Source organism: Leptosomus discolor, chromosome 8 (assembly GCF_034619465.1).
Source record: "Leptosomus discolor isolate bLepDis1 chromosome 8, bLepDis1.hap2, whole genome shotgun sequence".
Taxonomy (NCBI): Eukaryota; Metazoa; Chordata; class Aves; order Leptosomiformes; family Leptosomidae; genus Leptosomus; species Leptosomus discolor.
The window spans coordinates 29252128-29268773 of record NC_141398.1 but is presented as its reverse complement, the minus strand read 5'-3'; the positions used below and the strand labels follow the sequence as shown (position 1 = coordinate 29268773).

Below are 16646 nucleotides of genomic sequence, written 5' to 3'. Positions count from 1 at the left end.
TTGAAGATTTGCAATTAATATCCTAAACTCTGCGCGTACCCTCCACGCCGGCGGCCTGCCAGCACAGCGCGCGATGACGGGTTTTTTGATCTGATTCGTTACAGCAGAAAGGATGTGGATGTGTGCGGGAGACGTTAAAACAGAACAACAACAAGAAAGCGTCGTGGCACGAAACACGTGTTTGAAACCCGAAAGGCGGTAAGAAAGACTTTCATGCCAGCCCGGACCTCGCTCCTTCGTGTGTCCCCCCCAGCTCCCACCACGTTAGGGCAGAGTGAGCGCGATCCCAGCCGCCCAGCCCCGGCTCCGGTGCCGGTTCTCCAGACGAGCTTTCCTCGGGCAGCATCCCCCGAGCCCAGCGGGGCGGAGGCCGCTCCCGGACGGGGCTGGCGGCCGCCCCCCGCTCCGGCTGCTGCCGCCCCGTCGCGGGTCGCTGCCTGCGGGGCCCGGCGCCGCTGCTGCCCCCCACCTTGTCCCCCATTTCACACAGTGGAAAGCACTGGGGCAGGCTTGCCGCGGCACAGCCCCAGCCCCAACTTCGCCGTCGCCTCGGGGAGCCGGTTCTCATCCCCCTCCGCCGTCCCGGCTCGGTGACCCGGGCAAAGCCGGGTTGGGTGGCAAGGGGTGCGGGCAGGTGGCACCGGCCCCGGGCGCGGCGTGGGGGCGCGGCTGGGTGGGTGGGTGCGTGCCCCCGCCGTCTCCCCGAGCCGCCCGGGGGCCCGGCCGGCGCCGTCTAGTACGTTTCTGGTGGGTGTAGCTAGCTGGGTCTTTTACAGTAAAAGCCGCCTGGGTACCATAGGTAGGAGTTTCCCCATGCTATTTATGTAGATGTGTCTGTATAGGTTTTAAAAAAAACCCAACGCGGACGCAGAGAGGGCGCCGGGCTGCGCGCCCCCCCGCCCGTGTTTACCAGCAATGGGCCTGTGTCACTGCCTCAGATGTTTTCCAGCTCGCAAAGTCCCCGCTCCCCGCCGCCGGCTCCACCTCCGGGCCGGGGCCCGCCTCCCCCCCCGCCCGGGCACGACGCCCTCCATCATATAAAGAAACTTCCCGGTGCCGCCGGCCCAGTTGCCGTCCGCCCCTTCTGAGCAGCCGCTCCGGCAGCCGGCGGCCCCTGCAGACAGAGGTAAGCGGCGGCGCCGGCCGGGACCCCCCCGGACACCCCGCCCCGCCCCGCCGGACCCCCGGGCCGAGGAGGGAGACGGGGGTGGCCGGTGCGGGCACCTCGGCGATCCCCCGCCCGGGCTTCTCCTGCTGCTGTCGGCACCTGAGCGAGCCATTTGGCCTTATTTATTTATTTATTTAGAATCCCCGCCCCGTTACCTGCTCCCGAGGTGAAGGCGTGCACCGGCCCCGGCGCTGCCGTTTCCCCCAGCCCGGGGAGGGTCGCGAGGGCGGGTGGGGGCGATCCGCTTCATGCTCTGTCTAAAGAGGGAGAAAGGACTTTTTGGGGGGGTCTTTGCAGGGGCTCCGGCGGGCCCCGCGCGGGGAGAGCCGTGGCCCCGGCCGCCCCCCAGGCACATCGTGCGCAGGGGAGAAGCTGGGGGACGGGATTTGGTGTCCGGGGGGATGCTGCCGGCTGAGGAAGAGTGTAAGGGATGCGGAGCTGCCCGTCTGCCCGCAGTGGTGTGCACCTGTCTGTCAAGGGTCTCTGAAAAGCTCCCTGCGTATAGAGGCAGAGATCGTGAATGAGGAATCACTTTTTTATTAGATGTAACGCGGGAAAAAAACCCACCAAACTAAGCTGTAGGGCATTCCAGCACTTTTTCAGATCGGGGAGACAAACCTGACGCCAGATCCCCATCACTGGTGTCAGTTGTCCTCCCGTTCGGACCTTTCCAGCGGGCACCCACCACTGCAGAGCCACACTGCTCCCAGTGCGTGCACCTCTGCCTTTAGCTGGGGCTCTGTGCCGCTGGCTGCAAGCTCCCACTTCCCTGGGGACAGCATCCCTATGCCAGGCTCTGTAGGTTGGTGTCTTTCCACTTTTAGGTATTTGCAATATCTAGATTTGAATGTTACTGTATATGTGTGTCAGGAGCAGTTGGAGGGGTAGATATGTATGGGACGTAATGTGTTCAAGTGTGTCCTGCTTAAGTGATCTTGTGAAAACTACTTTGGTGTTATAGTTAGATGCCATGTAACTCGTAACTGCGTGTGGAGCCCTGCAAATTGTGTGCATGTGTCTACCATTACATGTGCGCACTGTCATATGCAAATCTCTTTTTATGCAATTTTTTTTCCTTTTTGGTTAAAAAGTAAAAACCCAGTTGAACTCTGAGCAGGACAAGGGGTTTATGCCTTAAGTCACTGGTGATGAAAATTTCAACAACCCATGTATGTTCATGCAAAACAGTGTCAGGACAGGGGGGGAAGTCTGTCAAAGTCTGCAGCACGAGTGGTGCCTGGGGAGGGCTGTGGGGGGCTGTGTCCGGTTTCCTGAGGCTCTGTACCGTGTTTCCCGGGCCCCCGGGCCCCCCCTGCATGCAGTAGCTGCTGTTTGGTGTGATATGTGTGCCACCAGGGAGTGGGGACTGCTGGTGGGGCTCTATGTGAGGACTCTGGCCAGTGCCTAACCTGTGGGTTTTCCTCTCCCCCCATCCTGCCCCTCTCCCACTCCTCCACAGTCCCCCAGAAAGCCGGTGCTTGGGTGTGTGCAGAGAGGTGGGCTCAGGGAGGCACCCCAAAACCCCCCCACCCGACCCCTGACACGAGTGGCATGAACTTGGAGCCGGGTGAGTGCGGGATGAACTCGGTGAGCTGTGGCAATGGGAAACTCCGCCAGTGGCTGATTGACCAGATAGACAGCGGCAAGTACCCGGGCCTGGTGTGGGAGAACGACGAGAAGAGCATCTTCCGCATCCCCTGGAAACACGCTGGCAAGCAGGACTACAACCGTGAGGAAGATGCCGCCCTCTTCAAGGTAGGGCTCAGCCTGGGCTTAGGGTTGTGGGACACAGCCGAGGCAGGAGGGATGCTTGGAGGCTCTGCGGTGGCCCCTTGCCATCCCATCCTTGCCTCTGCAGGCTGGCTCTGCTGGGTGTGTGCTGCCACCAGCCACCTGCCTGGTGGCCCTGGCTGTGCCCTGGTGTCCCCTGTGTTTGTGGGATGAGACCGCCTGCACTTTCCCGCTTCTCTGTGTGGAGCTAAATGCTTGTGGGACTGCAGCACGTCTATTTCCACATTCATCTTGGATCTTTTTCTCTTCTTTCTTGTGCTGCTAAACTGTTTTTCTACCTTACCATGCTGCTTTTTTTCTCAGCCTAAACCTGTAGGGAGTAAATTCATGCACATATAAGTACACACGTATATGCTGTTTCAAGCATTGTGGTTCTTGAACCTTGTAGTTGATTTTTCTTTCTTTCTTTCTTTCTTTCTTTCTTTCTTTCTTTCTTTCTTTCTTTCTTTCTTTCTTTCTTTCTGTCTGTCTGTCTGTCTTTCTTTCTGTCTTTCTTTCTGTCTGTCTTTCTGTCTTTCTTTCTTTCTTTCTTTCTTTCTTTCTTTCTTTCTTTCTTTCTTTCTTTCTTTCTTTCTTTCTTTCTTTCTTTCTTTCTTTCCGTCTTTCTTTCTTTCTTTCCGTCTTTCTTTCCGTCTTTTTTTTTTTTTTTTTTTTTTTTTTTTCTCCCTTTGTTCTTCTGATTATCTGAAATGTTTCCAGGCCTGGGCTCTTTTTAAAGGAAAGTTCAGAGAAGGCATTGATAAACCAGATCCCCCTACCTGGAAGACAAGATTAAGGTGTGCTTTGAACAAGAGCAATGACTTTGAAGAACTGGTGGAGAGAAGCCAGCTGGACATCTCAGATCCTTATAAAGTATACAGAATAGTGCCAGAAGGAGCTAAAAAAGGTAAAGCACCTCAAATTCCCTATGTAACAGTTAAATTGAATAGGTACCAAACTACATGGTGCCCCATGAACGGAACTGGAGGGAGTTTGCTCCGGAGCAGCCGCATCCTGACATCCCATATCAGGGTGCCAGCGTCCCCTTTGCAGCTCGCAGTCATCACTGGCAATTGTCTCATTGTAAGCATATGAGGACTGAAGCGTGCTTTACTGGAGTGGCCCTCAGTCTTTTTAAGTCTTTTAAGGAGCCAAAATTCAGGGCTCAAGTGCAGCTTGTTCTGATGACTTAAGAAGCTGCGTCTGTGGGAGGACTGCTGGCGTTTGAGTCGGAGCATTGAAAGGGAGCCCTTGCAAAAGATGCAGACAGGCACCCTGCACATCGCTGGAGGAATTGCTCTTTTAGCAAGAGCCTCCCTGCCAGTTCTGTGTAGTGAGAGCCAAGCAAGCGGCTCAAGGGACAGGCAAAAAAAAATTGGAAAAAAAATATGCTTGCTGGATCTGGGCTTTGAATACAGGGAAGAGCGAAAGTGTTTTGAGCTGGACAGTAGGTAACTGCTGCAGGGGGAAGAGCTGGGAGCAAGGGATGCCCAGCCTGCAGCCTCCTGGGCAGAGGCTAGGAGCAGTGCCTGCTCTCCAAGAAGCCCCTGGCAGCAGGCAGGACTTGCAGGAGGCAAAGCCTTGGCAGGGCCCGGGGGGGCATCGTGGTGCAGTGGGTATGACTGGGCAGCACTTTATCAGGGTGCACTGGAGAGCCCAGCGGGACAGACTGTCTCCTGGAGCTGCCTGCAAGGGAGGGCTGGGAATCTTGTCCCAAACGGGCACTGGAGGGCATTTTAGTCCTCTGCTTGTTCAAAGGCAGGTTGTATGGGTTTGTCTTCCATGTGTCAATTCCAGGTTTCCTTGAGATGTAGTTGACATAGTTTTTTTTGTCGCTCTGATGAACATAGGTGCAAAACAGATCAGCATGGAGGAGCAGCCATTGATGATGAACCATCCCTTTCCAATAACGTCTCCTTACACTTCACTACCATCTCAGGTATGATATTGGTTACACATTTCGCTTGGTGCTTGTACATGGAGCAGGATCATTTCTGTGCTATGTTTGTCTTTGCTGGCGTGACTCTCTAGTTCTTTCTGGGAAGAAAATTTATTATGAAAACTGAGACATCAAGAAGCAACTTTTCTAATGTCATATGAGGCCACAGGGCATTTGATTTCCCTTGGTGTTATTTATCCCTGAGTAATAGCTCTTTTCTGTTGGACGATAGATATTAGTGCACTGCCATTCTGTTGATGCCAGAATGTAGGCACCCAGTGAAGCCTTGCTCTTCCAAGCAGACATTTACCAGCAATGCTTTGATTGCCTTTTGTTATTCCACCCTGCTTATTATTTACACCAGTGGTGAGAAGTTAATTTGAAAGCCTCATTGGTGGTGGTGATGGCAAAGTGCCACTTGTGTAGCCTGGGCAGTGTTTAGACCTCCGTGGGCTTTGGCAGAGAAAATCAAGGAGATGAGATGGGAAAGCTGATGCAATGCATAGCATTAGTTTTGACAGCTGCCGGGTAAAAGAATATCTCGTTAAATTGAATAGGTACCAAACTACATGGTGCCCCATGAACGGAACTGGAGGGAGTTTGCTCCGGAGCAGCCGCATCCTGACATCCCATACCAGTGTGCCAGCGTCCCCTTTGCAGCTCGCAGTCATCACTGGCAAGGGCCTGGCTGTGAAAATGGTAAGACATTTAGGGTTGCTCGCTGGGGTTGGTCACCTAGAAGGACTGCAGATTTCAGGTTTCTTATTCATGGCTTTGGCAGGAATTAACAGAAGTGGCCAGAGAGGAGTGCTGGGCTCCCTTCAAAGAGAGCTACAGCATCTGTGGCAAGAGCCTTTGTCTGGCTCTTGTATTCACTGCCACCGTACATGCGGTGTGTGGGCTATTCAGTCCTCCGAGTTGATACAAGTCAGCCCCAAAAGTCCTCAGCTGTCTCAAAAGCCCTGAGCAATAAGAAGGCAACCAACCGCCTCCTCAAACCTCGAATGGGAGCATGTGTCCTTTAGCTTTGCTTTCTGATTTTGGACCTTTTGAGGCACACACCAGTGAGATTTTCCCTCCAGCCTTGTGTGTTACAGTGGCATTATTCTCCTGAGAGGAAAGCTGAAATTATTACTTTATTTTAGTGCTCTGGCAATGGGACAACTTGTCATGGATTGAGTCTCTCTTGGGGCTGGTACAGCAGAAACAGAATAAAGGGACGTTCCCTTCCCCAAAGATCTCACAGTACCAGAGCCTGACATAATCATGGCTTTCCAAGCTCTGCATCCTTAGGAAAAACCCTGAATTGTGAAACCTGGCAACGCTCGAGCCTGTAGGGGATAAAATGTAAGAGAAAGGGAACTGTGTGCCATATACCCTTGCAGGGTAACTCACCTGAGGATGCGGGCTTTTGCTTCGTGAGGAGAAGCAGCTGGTTCAGAAGGACCAGAAAGGCTGAGAAGTGAGGAAGGACTTCTTAGAGCAGATACTAGATTTTCAGAGGACAGATCTCTAGAGGTTTTGGTGCAGAGAAATCTTTGGGTCTGCTAAAAAGTAAGTGCTCAGTGCGTTGCAACTTTTGCTGGCAGGATATTGGAATTATTAGGCGGAATCCTTTGCTTTTATTTGAGCTATTTGCTAATAAAAAACTGAGGTAGCAAGCTGAATGAACTCTGCCCTGGAGTATATCTTCTGCAGCAGTTAAACATAAGTTCAGATGCTTTGCTGAATTTGGAGGCAGTTCTTAGTGGCTGGTAGTAGATTTCTCATTGGGCTGTGAAGGGACTTGGGTGTTTTGTATCCACATTGCTCCAGCTCCTGATCATGGTGGGTTCTGCCATTGGAAAAGGTAATGTGCGCTTGTCTGCAAGTCACTTGCATCATCCTCCAAAGACTTTTATTGTCATTAAGAAACAGAGAAAACATCAATTGCCCATGTTATAATCCACTTCCTGAAAGGCATCTCTCGGAACAGTCTAATAGTAGTTTTGGTAATAAAACCCTAATAATCTCCTGCTGCACAATTTTCTTTACCTACTTTTTAACAGGGTTAATTCCAGCTTTATCGTTACATCCACCTTTAGTAAAATTCCTTTTACAAAATGGATAGTTTTATGCAGGCAATTTGTAAGAGCACTGTAGTCTAGTTAAAAATGTAAATTATTTGCAGAATAGAATAACACATTAGGGAAGCAAAAAGGGCAAAGGGGAATACCAAAATGCTAAGGGAGTATTTCGTGCAGACCCAAATAAAAATAGAGTCCAAATAACATCTGGAGAGGTTGGTAGAGTTGGCATACCTGGAAAAATTGGGAAGTAGGACCTTTTTAAGAAGAAGGGGGGATGAGAGAAAGTTCCTGGTGCGGTCCAGAAAAACTCGCTTTTGCATCACTGTGATCTCTGCCTGAGATTTTCCTTTAGGATTTAGGCAGCTGTCACTGACTTTTGTTTGTGAAAACAGGTTGTCAGGTGACAGGAAGCTTTTATGCTTGTGCCCCTCCTGAGTCCCAGACTCCTGGCATCCCGATTGAGCCAAGCATAAGGTCTGGTGAAGCTCTCGCCCTGTCAGGTAAGGTCCGTAACCCCCTGGGCTTTCTGGGGAGCTTGACAAGGTACTCCCACTTCTGACTTGCCCTGGCAACATCTCTCCTTTCTGGTGAAAAGAAAAAAGAAAAAGAAACCTCTTTAATGGATCAATATAGTGTATGGGCTTAAGCCTCTGTTTTCCAGGATACTTAAGCACTTTTAGACCCAGCTTTAAGGGATGGAGATGGTTAAAGTTAGCAGAAGTGCTTCACTGGTTCACAGTGTTAGTGCTGGGTTGCTTTGGTGAGCCACCAAATCAGGCCTTCGCAGGGGAGTTTGGAAATTTTGAGGGGTCAGTGAGTTTTCATTTGGGAGGACCCTCCCAGAAAACTAGTGTTACCTGGGTACCTTGCTGTGCTCGTGCTGGTGCCATCTGGCTTTGCTCTGCTTCATTATTCCTGGTGAAAAAAAAGGCATTCAGGAAAGAAAAGAGATGTTATTTCAGCCAGGTTTGCAGTCATCTGGGTACTGGGGGACTTTCTGAGTAACTCTGGGAAAAGGTGTGGGAATGTGCTTTTCACAGTAAGAAAGGGTAAACCTGTAAGATGACACTTGGCAGGTTTCTTAAGTGGGATTGTTCTCCTGAATCAGGGTCTGTATGCATGTAGATATATGTGTGTGTGTGTATATATATGTATATACACACATATTTTTATATATATGTATTTTTAGTGCTGTGTGTGTTCTTAGGGGTCAGCCATTTGAAAGTAAAGCTGGGGATTTTGGCTGCAGCCCTGTTGGAGCTGGAGCCAGCAGTCGCTTCTCTTCAGGCAGCTGAGTGCAAATTTGCAGGTCCTCTGTGCAGAAGCCTCTCATGCAAAATCTGGGGAGAAACACAGCTACTTCCTGATTAAATCTGAGGAAGTGTACTGAGCCAGTGGGTTTAATTGTGACGTGAACCTGGAAAATATGACAAGCGTACGCGAACAACTTTTTGTGTGCAGACTTTTCCTTTTAAGCGGAAGTGTGGAGTTTGTGGGATGTTAGTTCCTACCAAATTCCCACATCAGTAGCCGTTATAATAAAATCAGAGAGCATTAATGCTACTGTGCCCCGAAAGTGGTAGTGTTCATATTCTTTAGATGATTTTTGCTAATGTGCGCCTATCTTCTGGGCGGTGGTGACACCAGGCTCCAAAATATCATGCAAACTTGTCTCTTGGCCTTAGTACAGATCTGAAACAGAAAACATTTGTACTAATTATCACAGTGATTCTTTTCTTTTTTTTTTTTTTACTCCTTGTAGATTGTCGGCTCCATATCTGCTTATATTACCGTGAAATACTGGTAAAGGAGGTGACAACTTCTAGTCCTGAAGGTTGTAGGATATCCCATGGCCAAAGTTATGAGGTCAGCAGCCTGGAGCAAGTTATCTTCCCTTATCCAGAGGATAATGGCCAGAGGAAGAACATAGAAAAGCTACTGAACCACCTGGAACGAGGAGTAATACTGTGGATGGCACCTGACGGCCTCTATGCTAAGAGACTTTGCCAAAGCAGGATCTACTGGGACGGACCTCTGGCACTCTGCAGTGACCGACCCAACAAGCTGGAGCGGGACCAGACATGCAAGCTCTTTGATACTCAGCAGTTTTTAGCAGGTAATTCCCGCTATGGCTTTGATAGAATTTCTGGAGGTGTCACCAGATGACTCTTATATCAGCTTTATGGGAGTGCTCTTTTCGTGTAACCTTGTGAATTACCCCTTACTTCTTCTGGGTAAGCGCAGTCAGGGGGTAGCTGGCTCCTGAATAATCCTGTAAATTCTGCTCTCAGTGCACATTCGATGCTCCTGCACAAACCAGCAAGAGTGCACTGGTGCCTAGCTGGTGATACCCAAAACCGCTCACCTCTTTAAGAAGCGTAAGGAGGAACCTAACCAAATAGTCTTTCTACAAATTGAGTGACAGAGGAAAATGGATCCTGATGTTGGATCTGCTAGTCTAAGTCCTGGATCAGTCTGTGGTCTGCACTCATACTGCTCTCAACTTGACACAAAGCGAGCCTGAGATCTTGATCAGAGTATACAAATACCAGCATGAATTTCAGTAGAAAGCCTTCTTTTCAGTCTGTGCCAGTGTTTAAAAGATATCTCAGAGTGTAAAAAAGGATTTCACGAGCTCTGCAGTTTCAGGATTGCCTAATACTCTAAGCAAGGAGGTGCATTACCTCTCCAGAGCTCTGTGGGAAGGTCTTGATTTGCACAGGGCAGTACAGAGGGAGCAAGGGCATGTGTCTGGACGGTGCCTTCTGCTTTCAGCCTGTGGAGGGAAGAGGAAGACCCTCAACCCCACTTCCCAGCATTTCTGAGCAGTTACGAGGGAGGAAAGCTGTCCACCCAGAGAAACCAGTGAGACCCAGTCATTGTCCCAGAGGACAGCTTGGGCAGCAGGCCCTTTTTTGAGAAGTGTGGCATTGCTATAGGTGAACTGTGTGCCTATGTTTTGTGCATGTGTTTTCCCATTAGAACAGGGTATCAGCACCAGCACGACTCTCTCAGGAGAATAATGCATTGCAAAACTGAAAAAAAACCCACCAAACCCAAACCAACAGCTGTAGCGTACTTTATATTCCAGGGCTGTTGCACCATCCTAGCAAAATGGTCAAGCAAGGAATGCATTTAAAGAGAGAAATCTCATATGGATGTGAGAAATGACAGTTAGAAAGGGGAATTTGAGGTCAGGGTATGGGCTTGGGCTTCAATCACATGCTAATTTAAAGATGTATAATTCTGTCTCTGATGATGGTTTTGGAAATCCCTTTCCCTTTTCTCAGGTGTTTTTTTAGATATACTCTGGGTTCTTCCAAACAGTTGACAGGACATCTGTTTTTAGACTTCTAACACCAAAGATAAGCTCAAGCAATAGTTATTCCCCCCTGCCCCAAATTACTTATGCACCAGTGCCTGTGCAAACCCAATCATGTGGTTGAAGTCATAGTCTGTGCTGTGTGCAAAACGAGTTTTTGCATGTGTTGATGCTCAGCTAGGTTTGTAGGTGACTTGCCATGGGCATGCATGTTAATTGAATGTACTGAGATCCCAGACTGCAGGCAAGCTTAGGGATTCCCCCCTCAGGAAACTGGGCCTTCCTGGGGAAGAGAGACAGGAGATGTCTACCAGGAGAGGAAATCTTAAACAGCAGAGAAAGAGACAGATGCAGAACTGCTATGGACCACAGCTATTAGGACCCCATTGAGAAGCTGGACCCTGCAATGCAAACTGCACCAGAGCATTGAGGCCTGTGTTGAGCACCCTGTACTGCTGAGAAGCTTAAAATGACAGTAAATGGCAATAAATCAGAAACCAGGTGGATGGTCTCTGGGGAGCAGTGCGTAATAAATGCAGTAAATTGGGCTGGGTGGAGAGTAGGAGGATAGAGGAAGAGATCTTGGGAGCATGAGGGCAGCAGCCAGAGGAGGGTTGGCTTGGCAGAAGGAGGGATGACTGGATCTGGAGTGGCAGGAGATGGGGAAGGTGTGGGAAGGCATGGGGAGAACCCCGTGGTGTTGGAGGAGACGCTTGGGCCTGGGAAGGGAGACGGAGTGAGTGGAGGGTTTTGGTGAAGCATGAGGCTGACATCAAGCCCTGATTATCCTGTTGCTGGGAAAGAAAGGGCTTTCTTCTCCAGGTCCGTGCCACAGGCTGCTGTGGAGCACTCCCACAGGTTTTCAGGAGTTGGAGAATTGATGGGGCCAAAGAAAACTGGGGGGAAAGGGGAAAAAAAAAAAAAAAAGACAAAAAGCAGGGTTTTGAGGGAGACCCTGTGGAGAGCTATGCTTTACTCTGTGTTTTAAGTGAGCTGCCCATTGTTTCAATCTTACAACTGACCTTCCCAGTGAGATCAGTAGTCCCAAGCCAGGGTTGGGACACTTGTGGTAGCCACTGGATTCACACCTTGGTCTGAAAAACTTGCAGTTAGAGTAGAAATGGCGGGGGTGTATTTTGGGAAAAGATGCGTTTGTCATGCCAAATTCAAAGACTATCCTTTCCCTGTATAGCAGGGGGTGCTTCATTATAAGACGTTGGTTTTAATATTAATTTCAACTTTTTCCAGAAAGCATGAAAAGGGTTATAAATTAAAATGAAATTTTCATGAATCAACTATGTAGAAATACTGCACATAATGCAGACTTTAACGAGGATATTGTGTTAGATGGAGTTTTTTTCTGGAAGGAAATTCAGTGACTAAAACACGACAGTGATTTTGATCTGGATGCATGTCTCTTATAAAGGCCTCCCCTGCTATCTTTCACAGGGGAGACTGACTATTGGAATAATTATATAATTTGACCTTTTTTCTTTGTGCAAGGGTGTAGGTTAGTGAAGAGAGTGCAGGAGCACACAAGACACAGGCTCTTTTGCTGGCTCAGTGCATGGCTTGGATAAGGTCCTTCACCTTCCCTGGCCTCCCCGTCCTCAACTAGTCACAGTGACAACAATGGCTCCATGACTGTGTCCAGCTGAGACTGAATTCCGTGGCTGGCAGGGTAAAGACTGACTTTCAGTCCCTGTCTCTACTAAGCCATTGGTTTCAGTGTGGCTGTTGGGTGTCTGCTTGAATGGGTCCCAGCTACCACCAGCATCTGCTGCAGGAGGTTCTGCTGTCAAGGCCCAATAGAAATGCTAAGTGGAAGACATCCCAGTTGGTGCATATGAAATAACTTGTGAAGCAAGGCAAATAGAAAAGTTGCAGTGTTATAACTACCTCCCTCCAATCTGGGAAAGTATCCAAAATCAATGGCTTCTGCTTGCCTCTTGTCTTTTTCCTGACCGCTCTCATCCTCCCCTGGAGTTACTTCATCTTCTCCAACTGTGCTCCAGGGTCATCCATTTGGAGCTCAGACCTCCATGAAGTCTTTTTTTACTGGCCTGTACTGGTTTTGGCTGGGATAGAGTTAATTTTCATAGCAGCCCATGGTGCTATGGTTTGGATTTGTGATCAAAACAGTGCTGATGGCACAGGGATGTTTCAGCTAATGCTGAACAGTACTTGCACAGTGTCAAGGCTTTCTCCGTTTCTCACTCTGCTCCCACAGCAAGTAAGCTGGGGTGGACAGCAGGTTGGGAGGGCTGACCCAAGTTGACCAAAGGGATATTCCCTACTGTATGACCTTGAGGTCAGCAGTAAAATTGGGGTGGGAGTTTGCCAGAGGTTGCTGTTCCTTGGGGACTGGCTGGGCATCAGTCGGCTGGTGGTGAATGATTGCTTTTTACATCACTTGTTCTTCTTTGGTTTGTTTTGTCTTCTTCTTTTTTCTTTTTTTTTTTTTTTTTTTTTTTTTAACATATTAAACTGTCTTTCTCTCAACCCACAAATTTTCTCACTTTTGCCCTTACGGTTTTCTCCCCTATCCTGGTGGCGAGAGTGAGCGGCTGCGTGGTGCTTGCCTGCCTGCTGGGGTTAACCCACAACATGGCCCTTTCTCTCTTCCCAGAGCTGCAAGCCTTTGCTCACCATGGACGTCCGCTGCCAAGATACCAGGTCGCTCTGTGCTTTGGGGAGGAATTTCCAGATCCGCAGAGGCAGAGGAAACTAATTACAGCCCATGTAAGTAGGACTTCTGCCTTACGTGAAAGAAACAGATTCCTTGGAGGATATGAATCTGCCAGTCAGGCTTTTCTACCTCGTGTAGGTTGTGAGGGAGGTAATAAATTCTTGAAAATGCAGCACCATCCAGACCAGAGTTGCATCCCCAGATCTGCCAAGGACTGACTGGTAGCCCTCAGTAGGGCAGAGTGCCTGATTTCCGTCTCTGTAGAACATAAGTGTCATCTGTGATCCCCTGCAAATCCCTTCAAAACCTAAAGCTGAAAGGTACACTGGAAGAGCTGGCCCATGTTGTTATCGCTGGCCCATGTTGTTATCGCTGGCCCATGTTGTTATCGCTGGCCCAGTTGCATGGCGTCTTGTGCTGCCAGGCTGGTGCAGGACATGGTGCTTTCACAACCGCTGCACCTGAAGGTGCTCCAGAATCCCAGCCTGCGTCTCAGGGACTTCAGCCCTTAATGGGATGCAGGGGCTGCCTGTGCAGCTTCAGGGTTAAGGTAGCTGGCTGACTGACCACAGTTCACACACACTCAAAGCTAGTGTTTCGGGATGCTATCTGAGAGAGGGTGATGACAGAGACTGAGACCAGGTACTTTCTAAATTGGCTGTATTGGCCCATAAAACCACAGGAGAGGTGATAGTGCATATGTTAGTGGCAGGGCTTAGCTTATTGCATCCTTAGGAAGAAAATTGGTGTCTCTCTTAATTTTTTGAAAGCCCCTTCAGTAGCAGCATGGGTCCCAAGTCAGACTTTTGTCATAAGCCATGGCCTCCCCTTTTTTGTACTGCCACACTCCTGCTTAGTGAGTGTCTGGGGTGGAAGGTGGGAAGCTCACAAATCCATCCTGAGCTATGCAATGACTGGTTAGAGGTAGCTCTCTGTCCCCGTCTCTCCTTAAACTCTCTTCCATCCTGATTTTGGTTTTCCAAATTTCCATCCCTCCTTCCTAGCATGCCCCCTCCAGCTGCCTTCTCCATCTCCTGTCCTGGCAGCTTCTCTGGGAGCCTGTATGTCCTGCTCTTCCCAGAGATTTGCTTCCCCCTTGCAGGTTGCTCTTCAACCTCTTGGGCTGTCGTGGCTTGTGGGCTGATGGGGCTCCACCATCCCACCAAACAGCTATGGCCCGGGAGCTCTCCGGCTCACCTGCCCCGCTGCCTTCCCATCTTCCCCATGGCGGGGCCTCTGAATACTGATGAGAGGAAAGGAAGGAGGGATCAGTGGGGCTGCTCCAAGGGAAAGAGCCAGAAGGGATCCACAGACAGCATATTTTTCCTCCAAAATGGTCCCCATGTCTTAACATGGAAGGGTGGCTGACCAGCTGGAGAGGGTTGTGGAGAAAAGTTGTCCAACCTGTCCTTCCTCCAAGAGTAAGGAGAGCTTCAGGTGTTTGTTCTCAGTGTGCAACTTCAATATTTGCAGTGAGAGCACAAAGGCCTGAGCGGGAACAGTGGTTTCTGGAGAGACAGAAGTGAAGGCAGTGTTAAATCATACAAATCCCTCTTGGTGGTTGAACAGATTCCTCATCAGAGCTTGAATGAACAGAAACAAGGGTAGCCTTGCTGTTAGATTGAAGCCTAATTTCAAACATAGTCGTTTGATGACAGTATCTCAGTCTGCCTGAGGACTCCAGCATTTCAAGTTAAGTCCTCAAAGTCTTTTACAATGGAGACTTTCAGTGCTTTGTGTATGCATTTGAACACATTGAGTGGTCACAGAGGTGCATTGCTCACACCCAGGGTCTGGCTCAGGGGCAGCAATTGCTAATACATCATTTGTGTCACTGGTATGTGCCTTGTAAAGGAAGACTGTGGAGGTAGGGACTGTGTGCAGTTAGCAAGGTACTTGGCAGCAGAACAGGCAAGCCCTATCTTGAAACAGAGATTAGTGAGACCACTGAAATTGTATTCCCATTCTGGTAAGCAGAACTGTTTTGTCCTGCCCTTTTTTTTTTTTTTTTTTTAAGTTAAACCCAGTGTAAATAACTAAGATGAGGAGCGTGACATTTTCTCACATGTCTGATTAACATTTTGTCTGTTCTTAAGGTTGAACCAATGTTTGCCAGGCAGCTGTATTACTTTGCTCAACAAAACAGTGGACATCTTCTGAGAGGCTATGATTTACCAGAACTTGTGACTAGTCCAGAGGATTATCACAGATCTATTCGCCATTCCTCTATTCAAGAATAAGATCCTCAGAAAGAGTATTTTTAAAGGCACTGTAAAGATTATGCAGAGTGGAGGAGCAGATCTGTGTCACAATTTGGACATCCAAATCACAGCTGGATGTGTTCGGGGGTTCAATGGTAGGGAAGTGAACTAGGACAACCATATTGTATGTTACAAATGACGGGTCTTCAACGTTTGGATGCTACATCTCACATAAGTTCCACTGTCTCTGAGAATAACTAAAAACTGACAAAATGATTGCTATGTTTACGTTTGCTTTATGTTCTCCTTGGGTTTTGAGGACTGATTCTTATTGAAGACTTAAATCCAGAGTTTACACTGTTACATTTGCAGGGCTATTTATTTTGGATTACTGATCTCAGGGAAGGTACATAAATTTGTGGTGTTCCTAATTTGAAACTGTAGCTACTATAGGTGGGTAGCAAACGTAGATGGATTATTGAGAATAGCTAATACATGTAAGTGGTTATCAATTTAGATTCATAAGTGTGATGCCTATATTCTTGTATAGAATATTTCAGTGTATTTTTTAAAAACAATGAAATTCTTCAGAGCCATATTTTTTTAATGCCTGACTGATATTTGTCCTGACAGTGAATTTTGTTGCTGCCACTGTTGTTACTGGATTAGCCCCCATAATAGCAGTTTCTAAAGTGATGCATTTATGGTACTCTGTTAAGAAAAGTTACTGTTCAGCTCATATTACCTGTGGATTTAGTGGATTAACCAATGAAATTCTAAAGTCCCGAAAAGCAGGTTTAAAAATAAGTTACATTTTTCATATAACTGAAAGCTATATATATATGTATGCATTAGAATTAAGTTGGCAGACCTTGAAACTAGCACAGAAATGGTCCTGCTAGCCCTTTTTTGATGTCACATGCATGAGACAGGTTAAAATAACTACCACCTCTGTCTTACAAAGAGCTCTGCTCTTCACGTGCACTCACAGCTTCCTTCCAGTGGTACTGAAATGAATGTGAAGGGAGAGTTCAAGGAGAGCAGCATTTGGCCTCCCGTATTAACACAGTCAAGGAAATACTCGTTTTAATGTTTGTTTTCAAGAATTTTGCAGAAGTATATTTTGATGCAATTTGCAGCTTTTAATGATAGAGTGCCATTATAAAGACAAAGAGAAGAGGTCATTTGGTATGCATGTCAGTGAAATTTCCTCACTGGTGAGCAGACCATGTGATCTTAGTAGCTTTAACTCCAGAACATGATCACCCTATGCTTGACAGACATAATTCACTTGACTTTCTAAATGAGGAAGAAAAACCGGTACTTGGTCTGGCAGCAGACTTGTGTTCTAGGGACTTTGAATTTATACATCTTAAAGATGCATACTCTTTTGGGATATATTATCCCCCTCCTTCTCCAGAGTGCCAAGCGGAATTAACAGATCATTTTCACTTTTGTGTTCTTTGCTACTTGAAGTGTTTTTCCTGG

At 48.2% G+C, this 16646-nt stretch overlaps 1 protein-coding gene across 1 annotated transcript; it reads left to right on the top strand.

Annotated features, from left to right (window-relative positions):
• Positions 1-2704: 2704 nt before the first annotated feature.
• On the top strand, positions 2705-15197 carry IRF4 (interferon regulatory factor 4). Its single transcript, XM_086469390.1, has 8 exons — positions 2705-2923; positions 3659-3845; positions 4789-4877; positions 5435-5576; positions 7339-7446; positions 8709-9062; positions 12898-13010; positions 15054-15197. The coding sequence occupies exons 1-8, from the start codon at positions 2720-2722 to the stop codon at positions 15195-15197; spliced, it is 1341 nt and encodes a 446-aa protein (XP_086325516.1). The 5' UTR covers positions 2705-2719.
• Positions 15198-16646: the final 1449 nt, after the last annotated feature.

What these genes read in the sequence shown, in the direction of transcription:
- IRF4 (XM_086469390.1), top strand. Translation starts at nt 2,720, where the DNA reads ATGAACTTGGAGCCGGGTGAGTGCGGGATGAACTCGGTGAGCTGTGGC. An exon ending in GCCAGAAGGAGCTAAAAAAG is followed by an intron (nt 3,846 to 4,788) that starts GTAAAGCACCTC and finishes TGATGAACATAG; the next exon opens with GTGCAAAACAGATCAGCATG. An exon ending in ACACTTCACTACCATCTCAG is followed by an intron (nt 4,878 to 5,434) that starts GTATGATATTGG and finishes TAAATTGAATAG; the next exon opens with GTACCAAACTACATGGTGCC.